Raw genomic sequence first — 18,662 nt, 5'->3', positions numbered from 1 at the left:
ACGCATTTAACATATATTTTTCTTTCTGCCCTAACAAAACGCATTACTAGGTGAATTAACCCAATTTTATATGAAACTAATGTTTCACAGAGGAATGTGACGACTTATAAACTACCGATAAAATGTGTGGGTAAATGGCTGTGTAATCCACCTGTAAGGACATACGTTATGTCGGATCCTAAGTAAGTCTGTGTATTCACTCCCAATTAGCTTCTGGGCATAATTACATAGCTACATAGCTACATTGTTCTGCATATGGAATTTATAAAAAAATAAACAAATAAATGAATTGACACACATTCAAAGGGATATTTTCATGTATAAGATCGTGAATTATGATACTCTAACGATAATTGTGTACTGTTTCAAAGACATTGACAAATATTAATGAAATAACTATTTATATTTGTGGCAATTCAGGACATACTAATTTTACCCCTTTTCCCACTCGAGTTCAATGCAAGGATACCTCCGCAAATATCGAACTAAAAGTTTTCGTCATGTGCAATTCTCCATTAAATGTTTTCGCCGAGTCGTACTACCTTCGTTTTCTTTGTTACAAACAAGTATTATTTGCACATTACATGTAGGAGGAGAGTTGCATCTACATTTCACATTGGTCAGCTCCTTCTACTTACTTTCAGGAGCGAAACCTTGTAGGGTAGTGTTTACCGTTCAGGACTGTCAATCTGATGGTCGTAGGTTCAAACCCTTCCGGTGGCAGAAAATTTTCGTAAGTTTTAGACCTATCCCATTGTGTTCATTGTCCACGCCGTGTGAAACGGAATGATTCAGTTTGGAATTAACGATGGGGGGAGGGGAAATATTAAATTGCAAAATTTCCATTTCAACGAACCGAGAAGTGGACAAAAATTGGATAATTCTTATAAATATTAAAATTACATTCATGTTTTTAGTGGTATAATCGCAGGTAAAATCAAAGATCTTACATGGAAGATTTTACCTTGCTCTGAACTAAGCCAAAAGGCATTTCGAACCGATCTAATACATTCTCCAATACATTTCAAAATGTTATTGAATGTTTCATGTCGATAATTTGACCAATGCATCAATTCTTGACGCTGAGACGATATTTTCTGCAACTACCTCTTCTTTTCAGTCCCTTCCGTTCTTCTCCTTCTCCTTCTCCTTCTCTCCCCTCCTTCTGCTCTGCTTTTATCACATATCGCCTTCCCTACTTTTCTCGCATCTTATCTCCATCCCACTCATCTCCACTCCTCGTATCTCCTCTCCTGTCTTAGATTTCCGACTCGACTGCACTCTTCTCCTCTTCTTTTCGTTCTTCTCTTTATCTCTCCTTTACTTTACTCTCCACTCCCCCTTCTCGTCTCCTCTTCTCCTCTACTCTCTTCTTTGCTCCATTTTCCTCATCTCTCCTAGAATCTTTTTCCATTCTCCTCACTACATCTCCTCTCCTCGTCTATCCTCTCTTTCTTCTCTCCTCTACTTTTCCTCTTCTCCTTTCGCTTTCGCTTTCTCTTTCTCCTCTCCTTTGTCACCTTTCGTTTCCTCTCACCTCTTTTACTTTCTTAGACTCATCAGTGATGAAATACTAGAAAACCTATTTTTTTTCTTTCGGAAAGAATATTGTCACTTGCGATATAATAGTGATATTTTTAATAATTTTATACAATATTACTTGTTTTTATTTCTTTCGCGTATTTTATAAATATCTATTGTGCATGTGGCAACCCTGAAATTGAGCCTAACTCTACACGCAACCCACCAACGCCTTGTGTAAATTGGGTTGCCTAGTTTAAAATGTCGTTGTCCTAAAACTTTTGAGAGACACTGTACAATTTTTTTTATTTTACACAAATAATTTGTACGAGGGTCACTATTTATATTTTGAGCCTAACAATGAAAAAACAGGAATTTGGCATTGAAAACTGCTTTATTGTTTTTCGAAGTATTCTCCTTTATGGTCAATACACTTTTGCATTCGTTCGAACCATTTGTCAAAGCAGTTTTTCCAATCTTCTTGAGACACCTCCCTAATATGGTTTTTGAACGCATCAACGGCGTCTTCCGCCGACGAAAATCGTTGTCCACGCAATTTATTCTTGACATTCTGGAACAAGAAGAAGTCATTGGATGCCAAATCAGGACTGTACGGCGGATGACCCATCAATTCGATTTTTCGACTGTTCATAAAGTCGGTTGTTAGACGAGATGTGTGACAGCTGGCATTGTCTTGATGAAGAATGATCCGACGGCGTTTGTTTGTTTTCCGTATTTGACCGAAGACCTCTGGCAAACAAATTGTTGTGTACCATTCAGAGTTGACCGTTCTACGTTCCTCTAAAGGCACAGTTGCCACATGACCAGTTTTCCCGAAAAAAAGGCGACCATTTGTTTCGATGTGCTTCGAGCGCGAACAACTTTTGTTGGATTGGGTTCATCTTGAAACACCCATACAGTCGACTGCTGTTTACGTTCCGGCTCATATGCATATATCCATGATTCGTCACCTGTTACAATCTTATATACGTCTTTTGAAGCACCACGATTGTATTTATTGAGCATTTGTTTGCACCAATTGACGCGAGCGTCTTTTTGAGTTTTTGTCAAATTGAACGAGAACATACCTTTCTTACAGCTAAATGATCATGTAATATTTTATATATGCATGTGAAACTAATGCCTATGGTTGCCTCAATCTCACAGTATGTCACATGACGATCTTCCAGTATTAGGTTTTGCACAGCATCAATGTTTTCTTGAACAACATCTGATTTTGGACGACCTTCGCGAATCTCGTCGGTGAGCGAATGGCGGCCACGATTAAATTCGTTATACCAGCGTTTCACAGTGGCAAAGGATGGGGCTTCATCGCCAAATGTGGAAGTAAGTTGATCGATGCATTCTTGTCTTGATAATCCACGTCGAAAATCGTAAAAATCATCGCACGAAAATGTTCACGAGTTAATTCCATTTTATTGTTGTCGCGCAATCTCCAAGGCAACATAAACAACACAAATGAAGCTATTGACAAAACATTTGAAGTACGTTATGGTCAATAATGCCAGACGATTCCGTGCAAACGTCAAATCGCGCCTAACTTCAATCAGTGTTGCCAAGGCTCAAAATATAAATAGTGACCCTCGTACCATAGTTTATATTTGGCCTCAAAATAAATTTTATAAAAGCTATCTCTACTTTAGTTTTAAGTAAGTTTTCTTAACGTAAAACTCCACGTGGACCCTACATAAAAAACATACGTTGGCCCAACGTCATAACCACAGGTTGAGCCAACGTTGGAACCACGCCCAAAGCTATGTTCTTACGTTTTGCCAACCATTTTCAGTATGGGTCCAACGTTGGGCCATCCAGTTTTGGTCAGGGGGGAGGGGGGGAGGGACAAGCCATTCAATATGCCCATATCTACATGTTAACAATTCGTTTTTCAAATTATTGGGACGTCTCTCCATGTCCACCTGTTAACGACATTTGTGATTGTTGATTGATTGAATTGGTGTTTTAAGGCTAATCGGGACTGGACCTACAGTTTAAAGTGGGATCCAAACCAGTCTCTGCCTCCACCGGGTAACAAACCCAGGACCCCTTTATTACAAGGCGACGACGCTACCACCATAGGTGTGCGCAGACCTTCTGATTAGGGGGAGGGGGGCAAAGCCTTGATGAAAGTTCAGTTGGGAAAGAAAAATCTCATTTTATCTCACTCTTTTAGTTTTATTGCATTGATGGATATATGTGTGTGTGTGTCTGTGTATGTATGTATGTATGTACGTATGTATGTATGTATATATATATATATAGGGAAAGTGGGGGAATCGTGCGCGGCGGGGAATCGTGCGCACCACGTTTCCGAAGGTACGAGCCAGAGAATGAGCTTTCGATTCATGCTATAACCTAGCGGGCGTCTCAGGAAATATTACTACATTGGGCTTTTTGCGCCAGTTGTATTGTGTTGTGTGTAGCTAGTGGATGTTTGTTTTTGTGTCCATTGTTGTTATTTTGCTGTTGACGAAAATAAGGAGGAATGTCTTAAATTTTTACTCTAATGTTTTGAACTATGCTTGTTTCGATAGTGCATGATCATGTCTATACACGTGTCTACTTGTTACGAGATTAACTTTTTTATATTTTTTTCTAGAAAGTAAATTTTTTGTTAGGTTGGTGTGGGGCAATGGTGCGCTTCGGAAAAAGGGTGCGCACGATTCCCCCGTATATGTAATTGAATGCGCACAATTTCCCCAAACGACATTAAAGGTGAAACAAGTAGTAATTCCCAGGTTTTAATTTTGTTCACAGATGCCACGAAATTACAACAGAAAAACTGAGAAGAACTCCTGCTCTCAGGGTAATCTGAAAAACGCTCTGGACGCTATCAAAAATGAAGGAAGAAAAATAAGGGAAGTTGGCAGATGGTTAAACATACCTGAGTCTACTTTACGGAAAAAGCTTAAATCGTGATCTGCCTACTCCAATCCGGCTTGGAAGAAAATCAACGTTTTCTGTTGAAGTGGAAAGTGAATTGAAGGACTATGTTCTGACACTGGCAAAGTTATTCTACGGGTTAACTCCGAAAGAATTAAGACGCATAGCATTTAGATATGCAGAAGATCACGAAATTGTACATTCTTTCAATATGGAACAGGCTCTAGCAGGTAAAGACTGGCTGTACGGATTTTTAAAACGAAATCCCGATGTAACTCTACGACAACCCGAAGGAACAAGCTTAAATAGAATTACTGCATTCAATGAAGAAGACGAAGCTATTTTTCTCAAATCTTCAGAAAGTTATGGATGAATATAAATTTGAGCCAAGGCAAATCTACAACATGGATGAGACAGGCATCACGGTCGTCCCAAAGAAATGCCCGAAGATTTACGCTGCGAAAGGTATGAAGAGGATTGGTGCTGCTACTTCAGCAGAAAAAGGGCGCACAATAACTGGTGTTTTTGCTGTCAACGCTGCTGGATCTTATATTCCTCCAATGCTGATTTATCCGCGGAAACGTATGACACCTCAATTACAAAGAAATGGTCCTATCGGGTGTTCTTACAAGTGTTCGAAAAATGGTTGGACAAACGCAGAATTATTCACTGAGTGGCTAGTTCAATTCCAGAAATCTACAAAACCCACAGCAAGTGACCCAGTGCTGCTTATTTTAGATAACCATGCAAGCCATATTTCAATTGAGAGTTATGAATTCTGCAGGAATAACCACATTCATACGGTATCTCTGCCACCGCACACATCACACCGGTTGCAGCCGCTCGACGTAACATTTTTCAGTCCATTGAAAAATGCATTGTACAGGGAATATGATCTTTATTTAACTACAACTGGCCATGAGAGGGTGACAGAATATGATTTGGCTGAACTCCTAAATCAAGCTTTCATAAAAGTTGCAACAATGGAGAAAGCTGTTTCAGGTTTCCGCTCTACAGGAATATTTCCCTTTAATCCCGACAATTTTCGGGATCATGATTTTGCTCCTGTTCAGGACGTTACACTTGTTATCGCTGAAGATTCTTCCTCTCCTAAAGGTTCGAACAAATCATGTGGCATTCCGAACAGTGCAGATGAAGACTTAGTGGAAGAAATCATCCATCCAAATCCTGATAATAATGTGCCTTCAACATCTTCTGCAGGGACAAACTCTTTCCTTTCCTTTGTCCCAATGGGATTACGTCAAGGAAAAGGGAATAATACCATTCAGAAATTTTGACCAGTACGCCCATTAAACGCAAGTTAGAAGAGGCCCAAAAGAAGAAACAACAAGGAAGTAAGAAGAAGTTGGACAAAATAACGCGACACCATAAACGTTCGTGTGGAATGAAAAGCATCAAGAAGAAGCTGATAAGGAAAAGGCAACTTTCAGAGTTGTCTGAGTCAGACACCGAGGATCAAGAAATTGTTTTTGATGACGATGAATTGGATGACGTAGACTTAGAACGGGGACAAGGCAGTGCTTTGATTGTACAAGACACTAATGAACGTTGCGGCATTTGTGGTGATTTTGGGAAAGACGATGAATTATGGTATCGATGTGTTTCTTGCTGTGAATGGAGCCATGCAGAGTGTACTGGTGTCGATACAGCCAACAATTACGTGTGTGATTTTTGTAAACGAAAATAACATCGTCTTCCCCATTAATTTTCTTTCAATTTTAAATATTGAAACAGCAATTCAATTGCCTTCTACAATTGTAAGGCAACCACTTTTAACACATTCAATTTATATGTTGTTAATCTGATATATAACTACATACATTTTTATTTGCTGAACTATTATTAATGCGCACCATTGCCCTACCCTTGCGTATCATTACCCCATAGGTTGGGGAATTGTGCGCAAATGCAGGTTTGCATTACATGATGCATTACTCACGTACACACTGTTTTCTTTCAAATATAATTATTTCATTCAAAAGGAGAAAGAATGAAAAAGTATTAAGCTAAATTTCATATTTTCTCAAGCAAAACCTTTCCAAATATAATGAAAATTGCTTAGGTGCGCACAATTCCCCCACTTTCCTATATTTAAATACATTACATAATCAATTCATCTGCCCCATAACAAATCAAATGCAAAAATGATATAAATTTTTCGATCCAAATTTATATAATTGAAAACAGTATTGATTTAATAGCGCACAAAAAAATTCATGGGATGCCATGGCATTCTCATTTACAACTCTCGCAGCCCCCTAGCTACTACTGCTCTGAACTTGACAAGACTGTAAGAAAATCAGATATTGCAAGCGAAGCGAGCAAGAAAATTTTACGAAATGAATTTTTATTTGTATAAAATTTGAAGTCGAGGGGGCAATTGGCCCTCTGTGCCCCGCTGTTGGTGCTCCTGGCCATCTGGAAGAAATAATTTAAGAAAGACATGAAAACTAATTCCATCTTCATTATTCTTTTGTCCTGCTACTCTTAGATTCTGCTAGTCTTGGATTCTTTTACTTCAATGTTTGCCCCCCTAGAATTGATTTACATTCAAGGTTGGGATAGACAATGCCCCCCTGCCCCCTTGTGGCTGTGCCACTGAACCCCCTTCTCCCGTAGTTGCTTCGAACTTTCATCGGCTTGAAAATACTTCATTTTCTTTAAGAGTATAATATCGTTTAATAACAGCAATAAGATTCCTCTACATTAAATTTCTAAGTGAAAGTATAATAATATAGGGGCATGGAACATCTGGAAGGGGGGGGGGGCAAGGATGGCCACATCTTCCCCTCCGAAAACAAATGTCAACCTATTTTACATGTATAACTTGATTTCAGTCATAGTAATTTATATTAATTATTTTGCGATAATTTTAAATTCAAGTGGTGTTTTTTGAGGGGGCAACACTATTATCGGGGTAATATGCCCCATGGAAAAATACCTTGTCCATTCGTGGAAAAAAATATTCAAACGTCCGTGATTAGGGGAGCAACAGCCTCCCCTTGTGCATGCCTATGGCTACCACTACAACATCAGGAAGGCCACACATGTGATTGTTGCTTTTGCATTAGTTGATGTTCCAAGGCCAATACATGGAACGATGATGCAAGATATCAGATGAAATTTCAGAAAATAATATTTATATTTACAATTACACTTCAGTACAGCACAAATAGAAGTTATGTACATCAGAATTACAGTGCTTTTAACAAAGCCAAAATTAAATAACACACAGAAAACATGTTAATTGAATATTAGCAAATATTGTAAATTCCATTTTAGCAACAGCTTACACAAGAATCATTGTACATGCACAAACAAATATTTTGCAATACATAATATTAAGCATTAAGTCATACATTTTTGTTGTGGACACTTTGTGGAAGTCTTGTAAAACATGTTGATCTTTCTTCCCTCTCATCATTATAATCAGTTCATTCATTTTCACCAATCATTAATCAAAATACATCCATTCATTCATCCATGAGATCAGTTTGATACATCAGTCCATTGCTTTCATCAGGCATATGCAATGGCAAGTGTACCACATTCACAGAATCATAGGGATTTAAAAAAGGATGATATTCTAAGTGCATATAACTCTTAACTGATACATATTTGTGCAATGAAAAATAATCTGATTGTTTAGTCTGTAGCTACATTTGTGAAAAAGTAGTCATTATTATCAAATTTTCTATATTACACAAATCTAACAAAAACTGACAAGCAATCACATCTTCATAATGGACACAAATAAGGGAAATTTATTTTTGTGCTTTACAATTTGCACTCACTAACCTAACATGAACATCCTCTAGAAATTATCACTTTCATTGGTATTAATTCCCATCTTTTATAATACTAAATAATGTAAAAAAAGTCAGAGATCGCACATGCAGGTTATATATTTTATTGATAATCATAGGCCTCTCTAGAAATTTTTGTAGGGAGCCATTTGTCAAGCCTTTGATAAAACTTGAATAGTAGAAATAAGAACAATAATAATAATAATTCCAATGGTTATGATTATTATTATAAAATAATAACTATTATAAACTAATAAAATAAATCAATTTTATTTTCAATTTATCATTGTTGTTGTTGTTGTTGTTATTATTATTATTATTATTATTATTATTATTATTACATCCTTGGAAAGGCTTTTCTTCTTGATCAACCAGATAAGTGAATATCCAGCACAAGTATTCATTTTTTTTTACATTTCTTATACTTGATTTGGTTGATTTATTTTCATCCATTAAATCATGTTTTTGCATTACATTTGTGATATCTATATGTAAGTGTATTTAGTGTTTGAAATAGTGTTCTCCAGAGGTTCTTTTGCCTGTGGTCTCACTATAACATACAGAAATGTAAAATTTATTTGTATAAATTATATTCATTCTAGTGTCTCACATAAAAGGAATTTTACATATATGTTATGAGCATTACATGCCCCCAGCTGAATTGAATGTATTTAACATTTGTTCATTCATCAATATGTACAAGGCACGTACTGAAAGTTGTGAGTCTTGTTCGATTACTCTCAGGCTTTGACAATTTCGGTTCAAACCACATGGCACATGCACACTTTCGATGTCAGTATTGTTGGTAGAATAAAATGGCATTCACAGACAGTTTGTTTCGTCAACATGCTGTCATGGAATTTCTTGTTAGTGAAAACGTTGGAGTTGCAGAAATATATCAGCATTTATAGAACTTCTATGAAGATGCCTGCATGGGTTTCAGCACAGTGTAAAGGTGGGTGAAACAATTTAGAGATGGTAACACAGATATTGTTAATAAGCCTCGTAATGGCAGACCGAAAACAGCTTCAATGCGGCAACAACACGGACCGGATTGACGAGCTTATTCAAAGTGACAGGAGGATAACTGTACGAGAAATTGCATGTTATCTGAACATTGGACACAGTGTTATACAGGATTCTATAAAGACTCTTGGTTATCATGAGATTTGTTCAAGATGGGTTCCAAGGTGAAGGATGAAGATTGCCGGTTTTTACCTCATGCGGAAACAAAGTTCTACAAGAGTGGCATTTTCCAGCTACCGTTATGGTGGCACAAATGTATTGACCGATCTGGATGTTATGTGGAAAAGTAACAACAAGGACCATATTATGTACTACCATAGGTAGAATAAAAATTGTTGTCTCTGACTTTGAGTAATATCACTAGGCTCATTACTTTCAGTACAGACTAATTTATTTAATGGTGCCTTCAGGGGAACTTCAATTGCCTGTCTGGACAATGTTAACCTAATTGTCATGACTTCATGTTCATTTTCGCAGAACTTATTAGATATATGAAGATGAAATTTTAACATTATAGTCTCTGAGTATTCATCACTTTAGAACTTTTTTTTTATTATTGTGATGATATTTATATTATTTAAATAAAGAATGTAAATAGTTGAAAATCAATATTTGTACAGAATAACCAACTCTAACAAATGTGATACCAGGTAATATCAGCTGAATCCCTTTTATTAAAAAAATCTGTGGGTTCAGTTTTTTCACATTTTCTAACGGACATTACTTCACGAAATGTAATATTGTATCTCGTCACTTGATAGTCAATACCATCTGTTGTATATATACTTTTAAATGGTAGAGTTCCAGTTTTCAGATGCAATCAAAATCTGAAAACAGATATTTCTTTTAGATATTTTAGCCACTGAAACTCCATTAAGAGATTAATACGGCACTTTCTTGTGATTTCCAAATTTACATTACACAACTTCTTGAGCAAATATTTCACAATAAATTGAATTGAATTGAATTGAATTGAATTGTTGCTTTAAGTCCACTTTATGCACAGAAAGGCTAATCGGGACTAGACCTACAGTTTATAGTGGGACCCGAAACACTGTGCCATGTGCCTCCACCGGGTATCAAACCTGGGTATTTCACAATAAAACCATTACAATAATGGAATAGTTATTACTTTAGACTATTTAGATATTATTGTAGAATCAGTGGCGGCAATTAGGGTGGGACAAGGGGGGAAGTTGCCCTCCTCCCACTTATTGCCAGTTTTAGTCCTGCACTAAGGCATCTTAATGCTAAGCCTTGACTACCATGAGAAAGTAGACTGTCCTTAACCCCCCCCCCCTTATTTTTGACACCAATTCGCTGCTACTGTGTAGAATTGTTATTATTGTTTTAATTATCTTAATGTTTTTATTTTTTGAGTACACATTAGGAGGTAACTAGGCACCCCTGGCACCCTCCATGTGCACTCCTATAGATCCACCAACCCATCTGAAACCCTGGGGTGGGAGCAGTGGTGCTAGTGTTGCTAGTTAAAGTTAGGGGAAGCCTGTAGTTCACATATTTTCTGGGGTTTCAGAAAGCTTGGTGGATCTATATGGTAATACACAAAATAAACAAACATTTAATAAGTCATCATTAGAGCCCGGAAGTTCAGGCATTTATTTTCGTTAAATAATGTGGAAAATAGGCACTAAAAATGAGAAAAAAGGCAAAATAAACCGAAGGAGGCACATTTGGAAGTCGCTTACTTTTATCTATAATTTCTGGCAACATGTTAAAATCTACATTGGGAAGAGCATTTCAATTTTCTCCGTCTTGATTGCACATAACTACAAGGTGTTTTTTAAGTTCTCAACATTCATTGATAGTAGTCTGTCAGAGAGAATGTTTTTCATAATAGAAAATTATCTTTGTACTTCGACAGAAGTTATTGGAGCATACATAAAACAAGCTAATGTAGCTGGACTCATTTTGGTAACAGCATTTTTACCTTTTAGAATATCACAAATTGTTTTCAATTGTTTCAGGTCCTCATTTGCACTCACTACCCGTTTGCACTTTTCCGCAACAGCTGACCACTTTTCTCCTGGCACTTCCATCATATGCTGCATAGATTCCTCGAAGATTTTCATGGATGCTATAATTGTAATTGGCTCTGGCAATGCACCATAATGTGCAAACGTAAACTTGAATAGCACAGGAGTTTTTTCACTTCACGAATTGAAGCTGCTTCATTTTCTGGAAGAGCATCGATCACCTCACTGAATTTTTCAAGGTTGTTAGCATAATATATAGCTGCTGATATCCAAGTTCCCTATCTGGTCAAGACTGGTTGCGGAGGTAAACTAAGCTCAGATGCAACTTCCTTAAATTTTCGGGTCGAGAGGGAGAAATATCTTCTTTGTGTTTGAAATCAACCTGTCCACTTCAGCAGTCAATCATGCACAAGGAAATGTTAACCAAAAGGCAATATCCTAACTGAGCATGAAATACATTTTTCTCACACTTTTCTCCTTCAGCAATGTTGAAACATGCACGAGTTCAATATTACTTAAATAAGGCGAAAATTATTCACATAATAAATGGATGAAAAATAAATGCCAACAACGTTTTTTGGGAGAAAAATAATTTGTATACACATTTTTTTAAAAAAATGGTCAAATTTCATTGAAAAAGGCAAAAAAATGGCATTATAATTAAAAATAGGCAGTGGGGTCCGAAATAGGCAAAATAGGCAAAATGAAAAGGCTTCTAAAACATTCAAAACAACATAAGAAACATACATCCGGAAAATTTTTATCAATATATGCAGTAGATAAAAAGAGGCATTTTGCCAAACTTCCAGGCTCTAGTCATCATCTTCAAGTGGTCTAGGGTGATCTGCAGAGGAGAAAATTCTAGGCACCCACCCTCATTTTGCATCCTTGTATTACATATTCTATTCTAATTCAGACAGTGATGCACAACTTGGATAAATGTGTAAGTATATTATGAACCAATATCATGTGTTACCCAGTACATGATGTTGAAACTTATAAAGCTGAGAGGAAACAGAAACATTGAGAATAAGTCTAGCCAATGAATCCCTATCCTTTCTCCGAGCATCTTCATTCTTCTCAGCAGCCCACAGCGAGCACAGGACGATTTCTTCTCCGACTTGTCATCTGTTTCTTTTTCCTGAAACTTAACATCATGGTGTGAAAATAGATGCATTTAGGTAATGTGTATTACGCTTTCTAAATGTGATTGCCAGACATCTAAAACTAACATACCAATATGCAATTAATGTACAAGGCCACTGACATATGCAAGATTTTCTTTTGGTACGGGCTGGAATTATAAAAGTGGAGATACTACATAGCTGCTTCCTAGGGGATGATATACACAATAAGATATTCCATGCATTTAAAACTTTCTACTCTCAAAAACGGCAATTGGGGGCCACTTTAAAGGGAGTTTGCATTTACCCCTCTGGTTTTCCCCAAGTCCTTCACTGCATTCCATTAATTTTCTCGAAATTTTGGAGAGGGCTGTAGCCACATCAGCCTCCTCTGCATACGCCAGTGTACAAGGCAGAGTCAAAAGTAACATTAATTAATTAAAAACTATACTCCACGGTGCAACGGCCCTCAAAGGGCCATGGCCTGCCAGAGTGGCTTTCAATTGGGTGAGCATCGAGTTCCATCGGGCTTTCGAGACTGGACCGCTACTTCTCTTTTCAAGTAGCTCATCAATTGCCCTCTCGATGCTGAGTCAATGCTTGAAATTTTAGGGGCACCCACTGGGAACCGAACCCAGGACCATTCACACCAAAGGTGAGTATATTAACAAATTGGCTATGCAGGAGCCCAAAAAGTAGTGTTAATACCTTTTTCATTAGCAAAATAGGAGTTGTGGTAAAATGTACTCTTTTGTCACAATTAGCATTTGATAACATTTTACCTTTTTCAAAAACTTTTTCAAGTTTGTACAAACAGGATTGAAATCATTCTATCACTTTTCAACATAAGTCTCGTCATGTTTTTGATTGATGAATTGAAATGAAAATTTTGGGTGCATCAGCAATTGGGTTACTTGCATCACTATACAGGGCCAAGGCCCTTACCATAACTAAAATCAACATGTGTCTGTGATAACTAAAATCTCCTCAGATTAAAAACTGAGGCTGTAAAGGGGCTCATTAATATGAGGACAAAATCCCCCTAGCCCCTCTCTGGTTTCCATATTCTTCATCCAAGTTGTGGAATAACAACTAAAGGTTAAAAGATTAAAAATCAGTAACTTACGTGTGTGAGCATGAGATTTGTAAAACTACGTTTCGAAGGTTATACTACCTCCTTCTTCAGGTTGATGCGATGTTTTCAGACACCTGACATGGTGCCTCGTCGAGAAAGTGTTGGCTGAGGATTTAGGTCAAAACCAACACTTTCTCGACGAGGCACCATGTCAGGTGTCTGAAAACATCGCATCAACTTGAAGAAGGAGGTAGTATAACCTTCGAAACATAGTTTTACAAATCTCATGCTCACACACGTAAGTAACTGATTTTTAATCTTTTAACCTTTAGTTGATATTTGATTGTGAGCAATTTGCACATTATTAGTAAGTTGTGGAATATTTCACTCTTGGAGGAAATGACATATGTAATTCATATAATATCCTGATAATTTCCCCCTCCTCACTTGAAATTTCACAAATATGACACTGATTGAGAATTTTGCATTCATAAAAATACTAATTTTGAACTACCCATAAATACAATTTGATATATTTTTTTTATTTTACTTTGCTTTTCTTCAACTTTTCACTAATTGCAAAAATGAGGATGAGTAATGATATCATAAATTGATGATTGATAAAGGGACACTCACAAATAACACCCATGTCCTGGGCAGGATTCAAACCTGGGACTCCTGGCATCATAGTGTGATGAGTTAACCACTCTGTCACAGAGGCCTGTGCCTCTTACTATGGCATGCTTTTACAAATCCACCATGGACAAGAACCCATTCAAATCACCCCTTCTGTGTACTCACTCTTCTGAGACTTACCAAGGGATTTAAAAGCTTCAACGATGCGATGCCAGACTTGTCCATAGGCACTGCCCATGTAGACCTCTTCTTAGCGATCACCACGTCCCCCGTGCTTGTGGAGAAGACCACAACCGAGGTTGCATTCTGAGGGATTGAGAATTCTTCCGAATCCAATCCCAAGGATCCATTTTCCTTCTTTGTTTTCTGCTCGACGAGAATGAACATGTACTCAACCATCGCACAGATAACAAACAAAATGCAAGATATCACCCACACTTCGTTTGCCATTACATCGATAGATAATGGTTCCTCTGATCTGAAAACAAAGAACACAGATAATTACTGTTACAGATATTGGTAATCCACCAATCTGCAATTTGAAGAGACGGAATCATAGCTTATCATTTACTAGATCTGTGGCAGATGATCTTTGTTGAAGTTGACTGCTATTTTTATCTATTTATTTATTTGTGTTTGGGTGACCAACAGGCATTCAATTGCCCAATTATGGGTCTCCTCTAATTACATTACATTTAAAAACAAAGAGCAACAAATAAATGTAAAACACATACAGATTAGTTGGTGGTTGATAAGTTGATTAAATTACAGGAATTTGACATACTAAATAGAATATTTTAGACAAGAGAAAATAATATTATATAGAAATAAAAATAAAGAAAATAATTTGTAGATATACAAGGTGGGCACAAAGTCGCTTTTCCCAAAACAAGTAAGGAAAGAAAGAAATAAGCGAGGAATCAGCGAGCATTTTTTTGTACGAGGACTGGCACTACTGTGTCTCTAGGACTGGTAACCATGTTTTCATACGTGTTTTGTTAACTGTTTGTTGAAGAGAGTTGTTTACTGAGTGAAGTTGTTATCTTGCATTGCAGGTCTTGAGATGAATCGCAAACTAACAAAAGAACAACGCGCTTTCGTACTACAAGCTTGGTGGAAACACAACAAAAACACAAATGTGGTGACAGCAGAATTCAGGAGAAGATTTCAGGTGTGGAACCACCATCACGTCAAGCCATGAGAAACCTGAACCAACAATTCGAGGCTACAGGTTCTGTGCATGATCTACAGCGAAGCGGACGACCCCGAAGTGTACAAAATGAAGAAAACACTGCACATGTTGCTCAGAGTTGTGTATCCAGCCCAAAGAAATCTACCAGAAGGAACGCAGGAGTAGTACAGTAAATGTGCATTCCACCGCAACCCTGATTTTTTGACCTCTAAGAAAACTGCACCAAAACCTCAAAAACTCACTTTCTCTCCACGTTCTGCGCCTCATTTATTGCGCTGACGATGTTTCACGGCGCAGAAAAGCCGTGATGAGTAAATTCACTTTCTCATCCTTGAAGGATGAATGCGCCTTATCGTAATTTTCCAAGTCCGGGACCAATGTTTATATATCGTGACCTTTGTAAACCTCTCGGGAACGATGTGATCTCTCTGCCACACGCGCGCGCGTGCCTCTCATTATTTCTGTATTGTGACGCAAACAAACAAATAATAATTGTTTTTTTTAGGATTCCTGGCCCCTATAACCCCGCCAGGAGTGCATGGTGCCCAACCCAAAAAAAGGTTCTAACGGCTGCGGTTAGATAACCACACCTCTGTAAAGTTTCACGTGTTTTTGTTTTTTTTTCTCCATGAAACTCTACAGAGGACCTCCGTAATGCATGCAACGTGTACTAACGACTCTAGTGTTATTTGATGTTGTAATTTTTGATATAGAGTTTTATTTGTGAGATAGATAAAAAATTATGTTTATTATAATATTTTGTTGATGAAGATGGAGAATATGTGTGTGTGTGTGTGTGTTACAAATAAAGTTGCATGCTTTTTTTCTAGTGTGTGTATGTGTATGTGTGTTTTGATGTTCGACAGCATCTGAAACGATAAAAAAAAAAAATTTCATTGTTAATTTTTTCTCATGTAAAAAAACAACAACAAATTTTGTGCAAATTCTGATTGTCTCGTGCTATAGTGCAAAAAAAAAAAACTGATGAAAAAAAAGACATTGTAACTGATCTGAAGTGGTGAAAATTGATATTGTAACTGATCTGAACTAGTGAAATTCGTATTATCATTGTGCTAGTACAAAATTCTTATTGTAACTGATTGTGCAAGAAAAGATGTTAAACCTGTTAAAACTGCTCTGTGACCCTCTCGTTCTTCACGTCGTGGACGAAGGACTTCTCTGCAATCAGGATGACGCTGCACACGGTGTCCTCGGGCAAGGCATCGTGGAACTCGCAGACGACCTTGATGTTGGTGCGATCATTGACCACGACCTGCTTCCGCTTCGTCGTGTTGATGACGGACATGGGTCTGTGGGTTTTGAATTCGCTGGGCGTGTAGTACATGTCCACGCTTCCCTCGGTCACGTGCTTGTAAGCCGTGTAAGCTTCGTAAAGTTTGAGATAATCATCTTTGGTCATGTCGAGGTTGTAATTTTCGCGCGGGAACACTTCGTTCCTACCATTCTTGAGATAAACGTTCTTGTTCTTGCAATCGTCGAATTTGCTGGAATCTTTTTCCTGATTCTTGTCCCTCCCGGTCTGAAAGAGCACTACGACGAAATCTGGCATGTCGAACTGTATGTTGTTGAACTGCGTCGTCACGTCGAATTCCAGGTGACTTCCGGACGCTAATTTTTGCACGCACTGGTAACCGTGAAAGTGAATCGGTACCTGTGGACTCTTCAAGATCTCCGCTTTGTACTTGAGGGCGTAGTTCGTTTCGTATTCCACCACCGGCATTCTCAACTCCATGCTCCGGATGACGCACTTGGCTGCTTCGGGTAAAGTGTTGGGCAGTGGCGTGGTGCCGTCCGGACCCAAAGTAGCGTATCGCATCAGTGCGTCGTTATCGTTGGCCGCTCTTCGAAATGTAATTCTCACTCCTCCCTTCCACATGATCTCCTTGTAGTCCGAGAAGAATCCCGGAAGCAGACGCATGGGAAAGAGCACCGTGTGACTTCTCATCGATATTTTGGTTCCCGCTTCGAATCCCCCCGCTTGATAGTATGCTGCGTCCGTTTTGGATAATTTCAATGTTCCCACTGCCGTCGACGTGATGCCTGGATAATCTATTCTGTCGATGACGGTGTTGTGTTTCCTCACCTCCACCTGCGAGAACAGGTGAGGCACGAAGTTGTCCACGAGTATCAAATTTGCTGCTGCGGGGAACGCGTCTCCGCTTTCTTTCTTCACCACGTCGAATTGAAGGTAGAGGTCCGCTCTGTGAGGATGAACGAACCCGTCGCCTACGTCCACGTCGTATTCGATCTCCCGGTTCGCTTCGTTCAAATTTGCGAACGTGCGACGGTTGGGAGGGAAAGATTGCAATTCGTAACTTTCGATTTGCTCCATTTTTTTTTCAATACCCGTGTGTTATTTATTATACGTTGATCTCCACGACGGCAGTGGTCGTGGCACCTGCGAAATCCACCACGTCTCCTTTCTCGTTCGTCACCACCAACTCTATGTTGTCTATGCGGTTGCGACATACTGGAAAATAGATCGGCGAAGAGGGTGTGTAGATGATCGGTTCCATGAATTCGGAACTGGGTTTGAACGTGGCTATGATTCACGTCTGCTTGTGACTTCCCAACAACCCGTCCGAGGATTTCGTGATCATGCCTTCCGCCACGTTACAGTGAACGTTCAAAGTTTCGATGGCTAGAAATTTAGGAATGTTGGTTGCTACGTGCTTGATGCCAGCTTCGAGTTTGGTGTCGTTCTCGAAACCTAAAAGTTCTCCTATGGTGCCCAGGTCCACGGTCTCCGTCGCCGACACGATTTCCACTCTGTGCGTGACCGAATTTTGAGAAAGGTACGTGCCTTTGGGTAATTGAGCTTGCAAAGTAGAAAGATTGTATTGGCCTGGCGTGACGACGATATGTTCGCTTCCGACGCTAATTTTGTTGTTGTGCTGCGTGACGTTAGGTATGAGGTACATGCTGTAGAATGCACACAGAGCTACGGATTTAGGATAGACGATGTCGTCGTGCAGCGTGAGTTTCAAGATCGAAGATTCGCTCGTGAGATGGAACACGCCCATCGTGATGCTGTTTGAGGTTCCACCACGCCACTGCCCAACACTTTACCCGAAGCAGCCAAGTGCGTCATCCGGAGCATGGAGTTGAGAATGCCGGTGGTGGAATACGAAACGAACTACGCCCTCAAGTACAAAGCGGAGATCTTGAAGAGTCCACAGGTACCGATTCACTTTCACGGTTACCAGTGTGTGCAAAAATTAGCGTCCGGAAGTCACCTGGAATTCGACGTGACGACGCAGTTCAACAACATACAGTTCGACATGCCAGATTTCGTCGTAGTGCTCTTACAGACCGGGAGGGACAAGAATCAGGAAAAAGATT

The 18,662-nt window shown here is 38.7% G+C and overlaps 2 protein-coding genes across 2 annotated transcripts in view; both read right to left on the bottom strand.

The window, feature by feature from the left end:
• Positions 1-18,662, bottom strand: part of LOC145999777 (tyrosine-protein kinase Fer-like) — a 311,283-nt gene that overhangs the window by 281,350 nt on the left and 11,271 nt on the right. The gene's annotated exons all lie outside the window — the stretch shown is intronic.
• Positions 12,225-18,662, bottom strand: part of LOC145999356 (glycine receptor subunit alpha-2-like) — a 57,504-nt gene continuing 51,066 nt past the window's right edge. Inside the window, exons 9-10 of the mRNA XM_083136296.1 lie at positions 14,288-14,585; positions 12,225-12,413 (exon numbers count right to left, since the gene is read on the bottom strand). Coding sequence (XP_082992422.1) covers positions 12,225-12,413; positions 14,288-14,585 — 487 coding nt within the window. The remainder of the gene's footprint in view (positions 12,414-14,287; positions 14,586-18,662) is intronic.

Source organism: Lepisma saccharinum, chromosome 15 (assembly GCF_977018435.1).
Source record: "Lepisma saccharinum chromosome 15, izLepSacc3.1, whole genome shotgun sequence".
NCBI lineage: Eukaryota > Metazoa > Arthropoda > Insecta > Zygentoma > Lepismatidae > Lepisma > Lepisma saccharinum.
The sequence above is the reverse complement of the archived record's forward strand: the minus strand, read 5'-3'. Positions and strand labels throughout refer to the sequence as shown.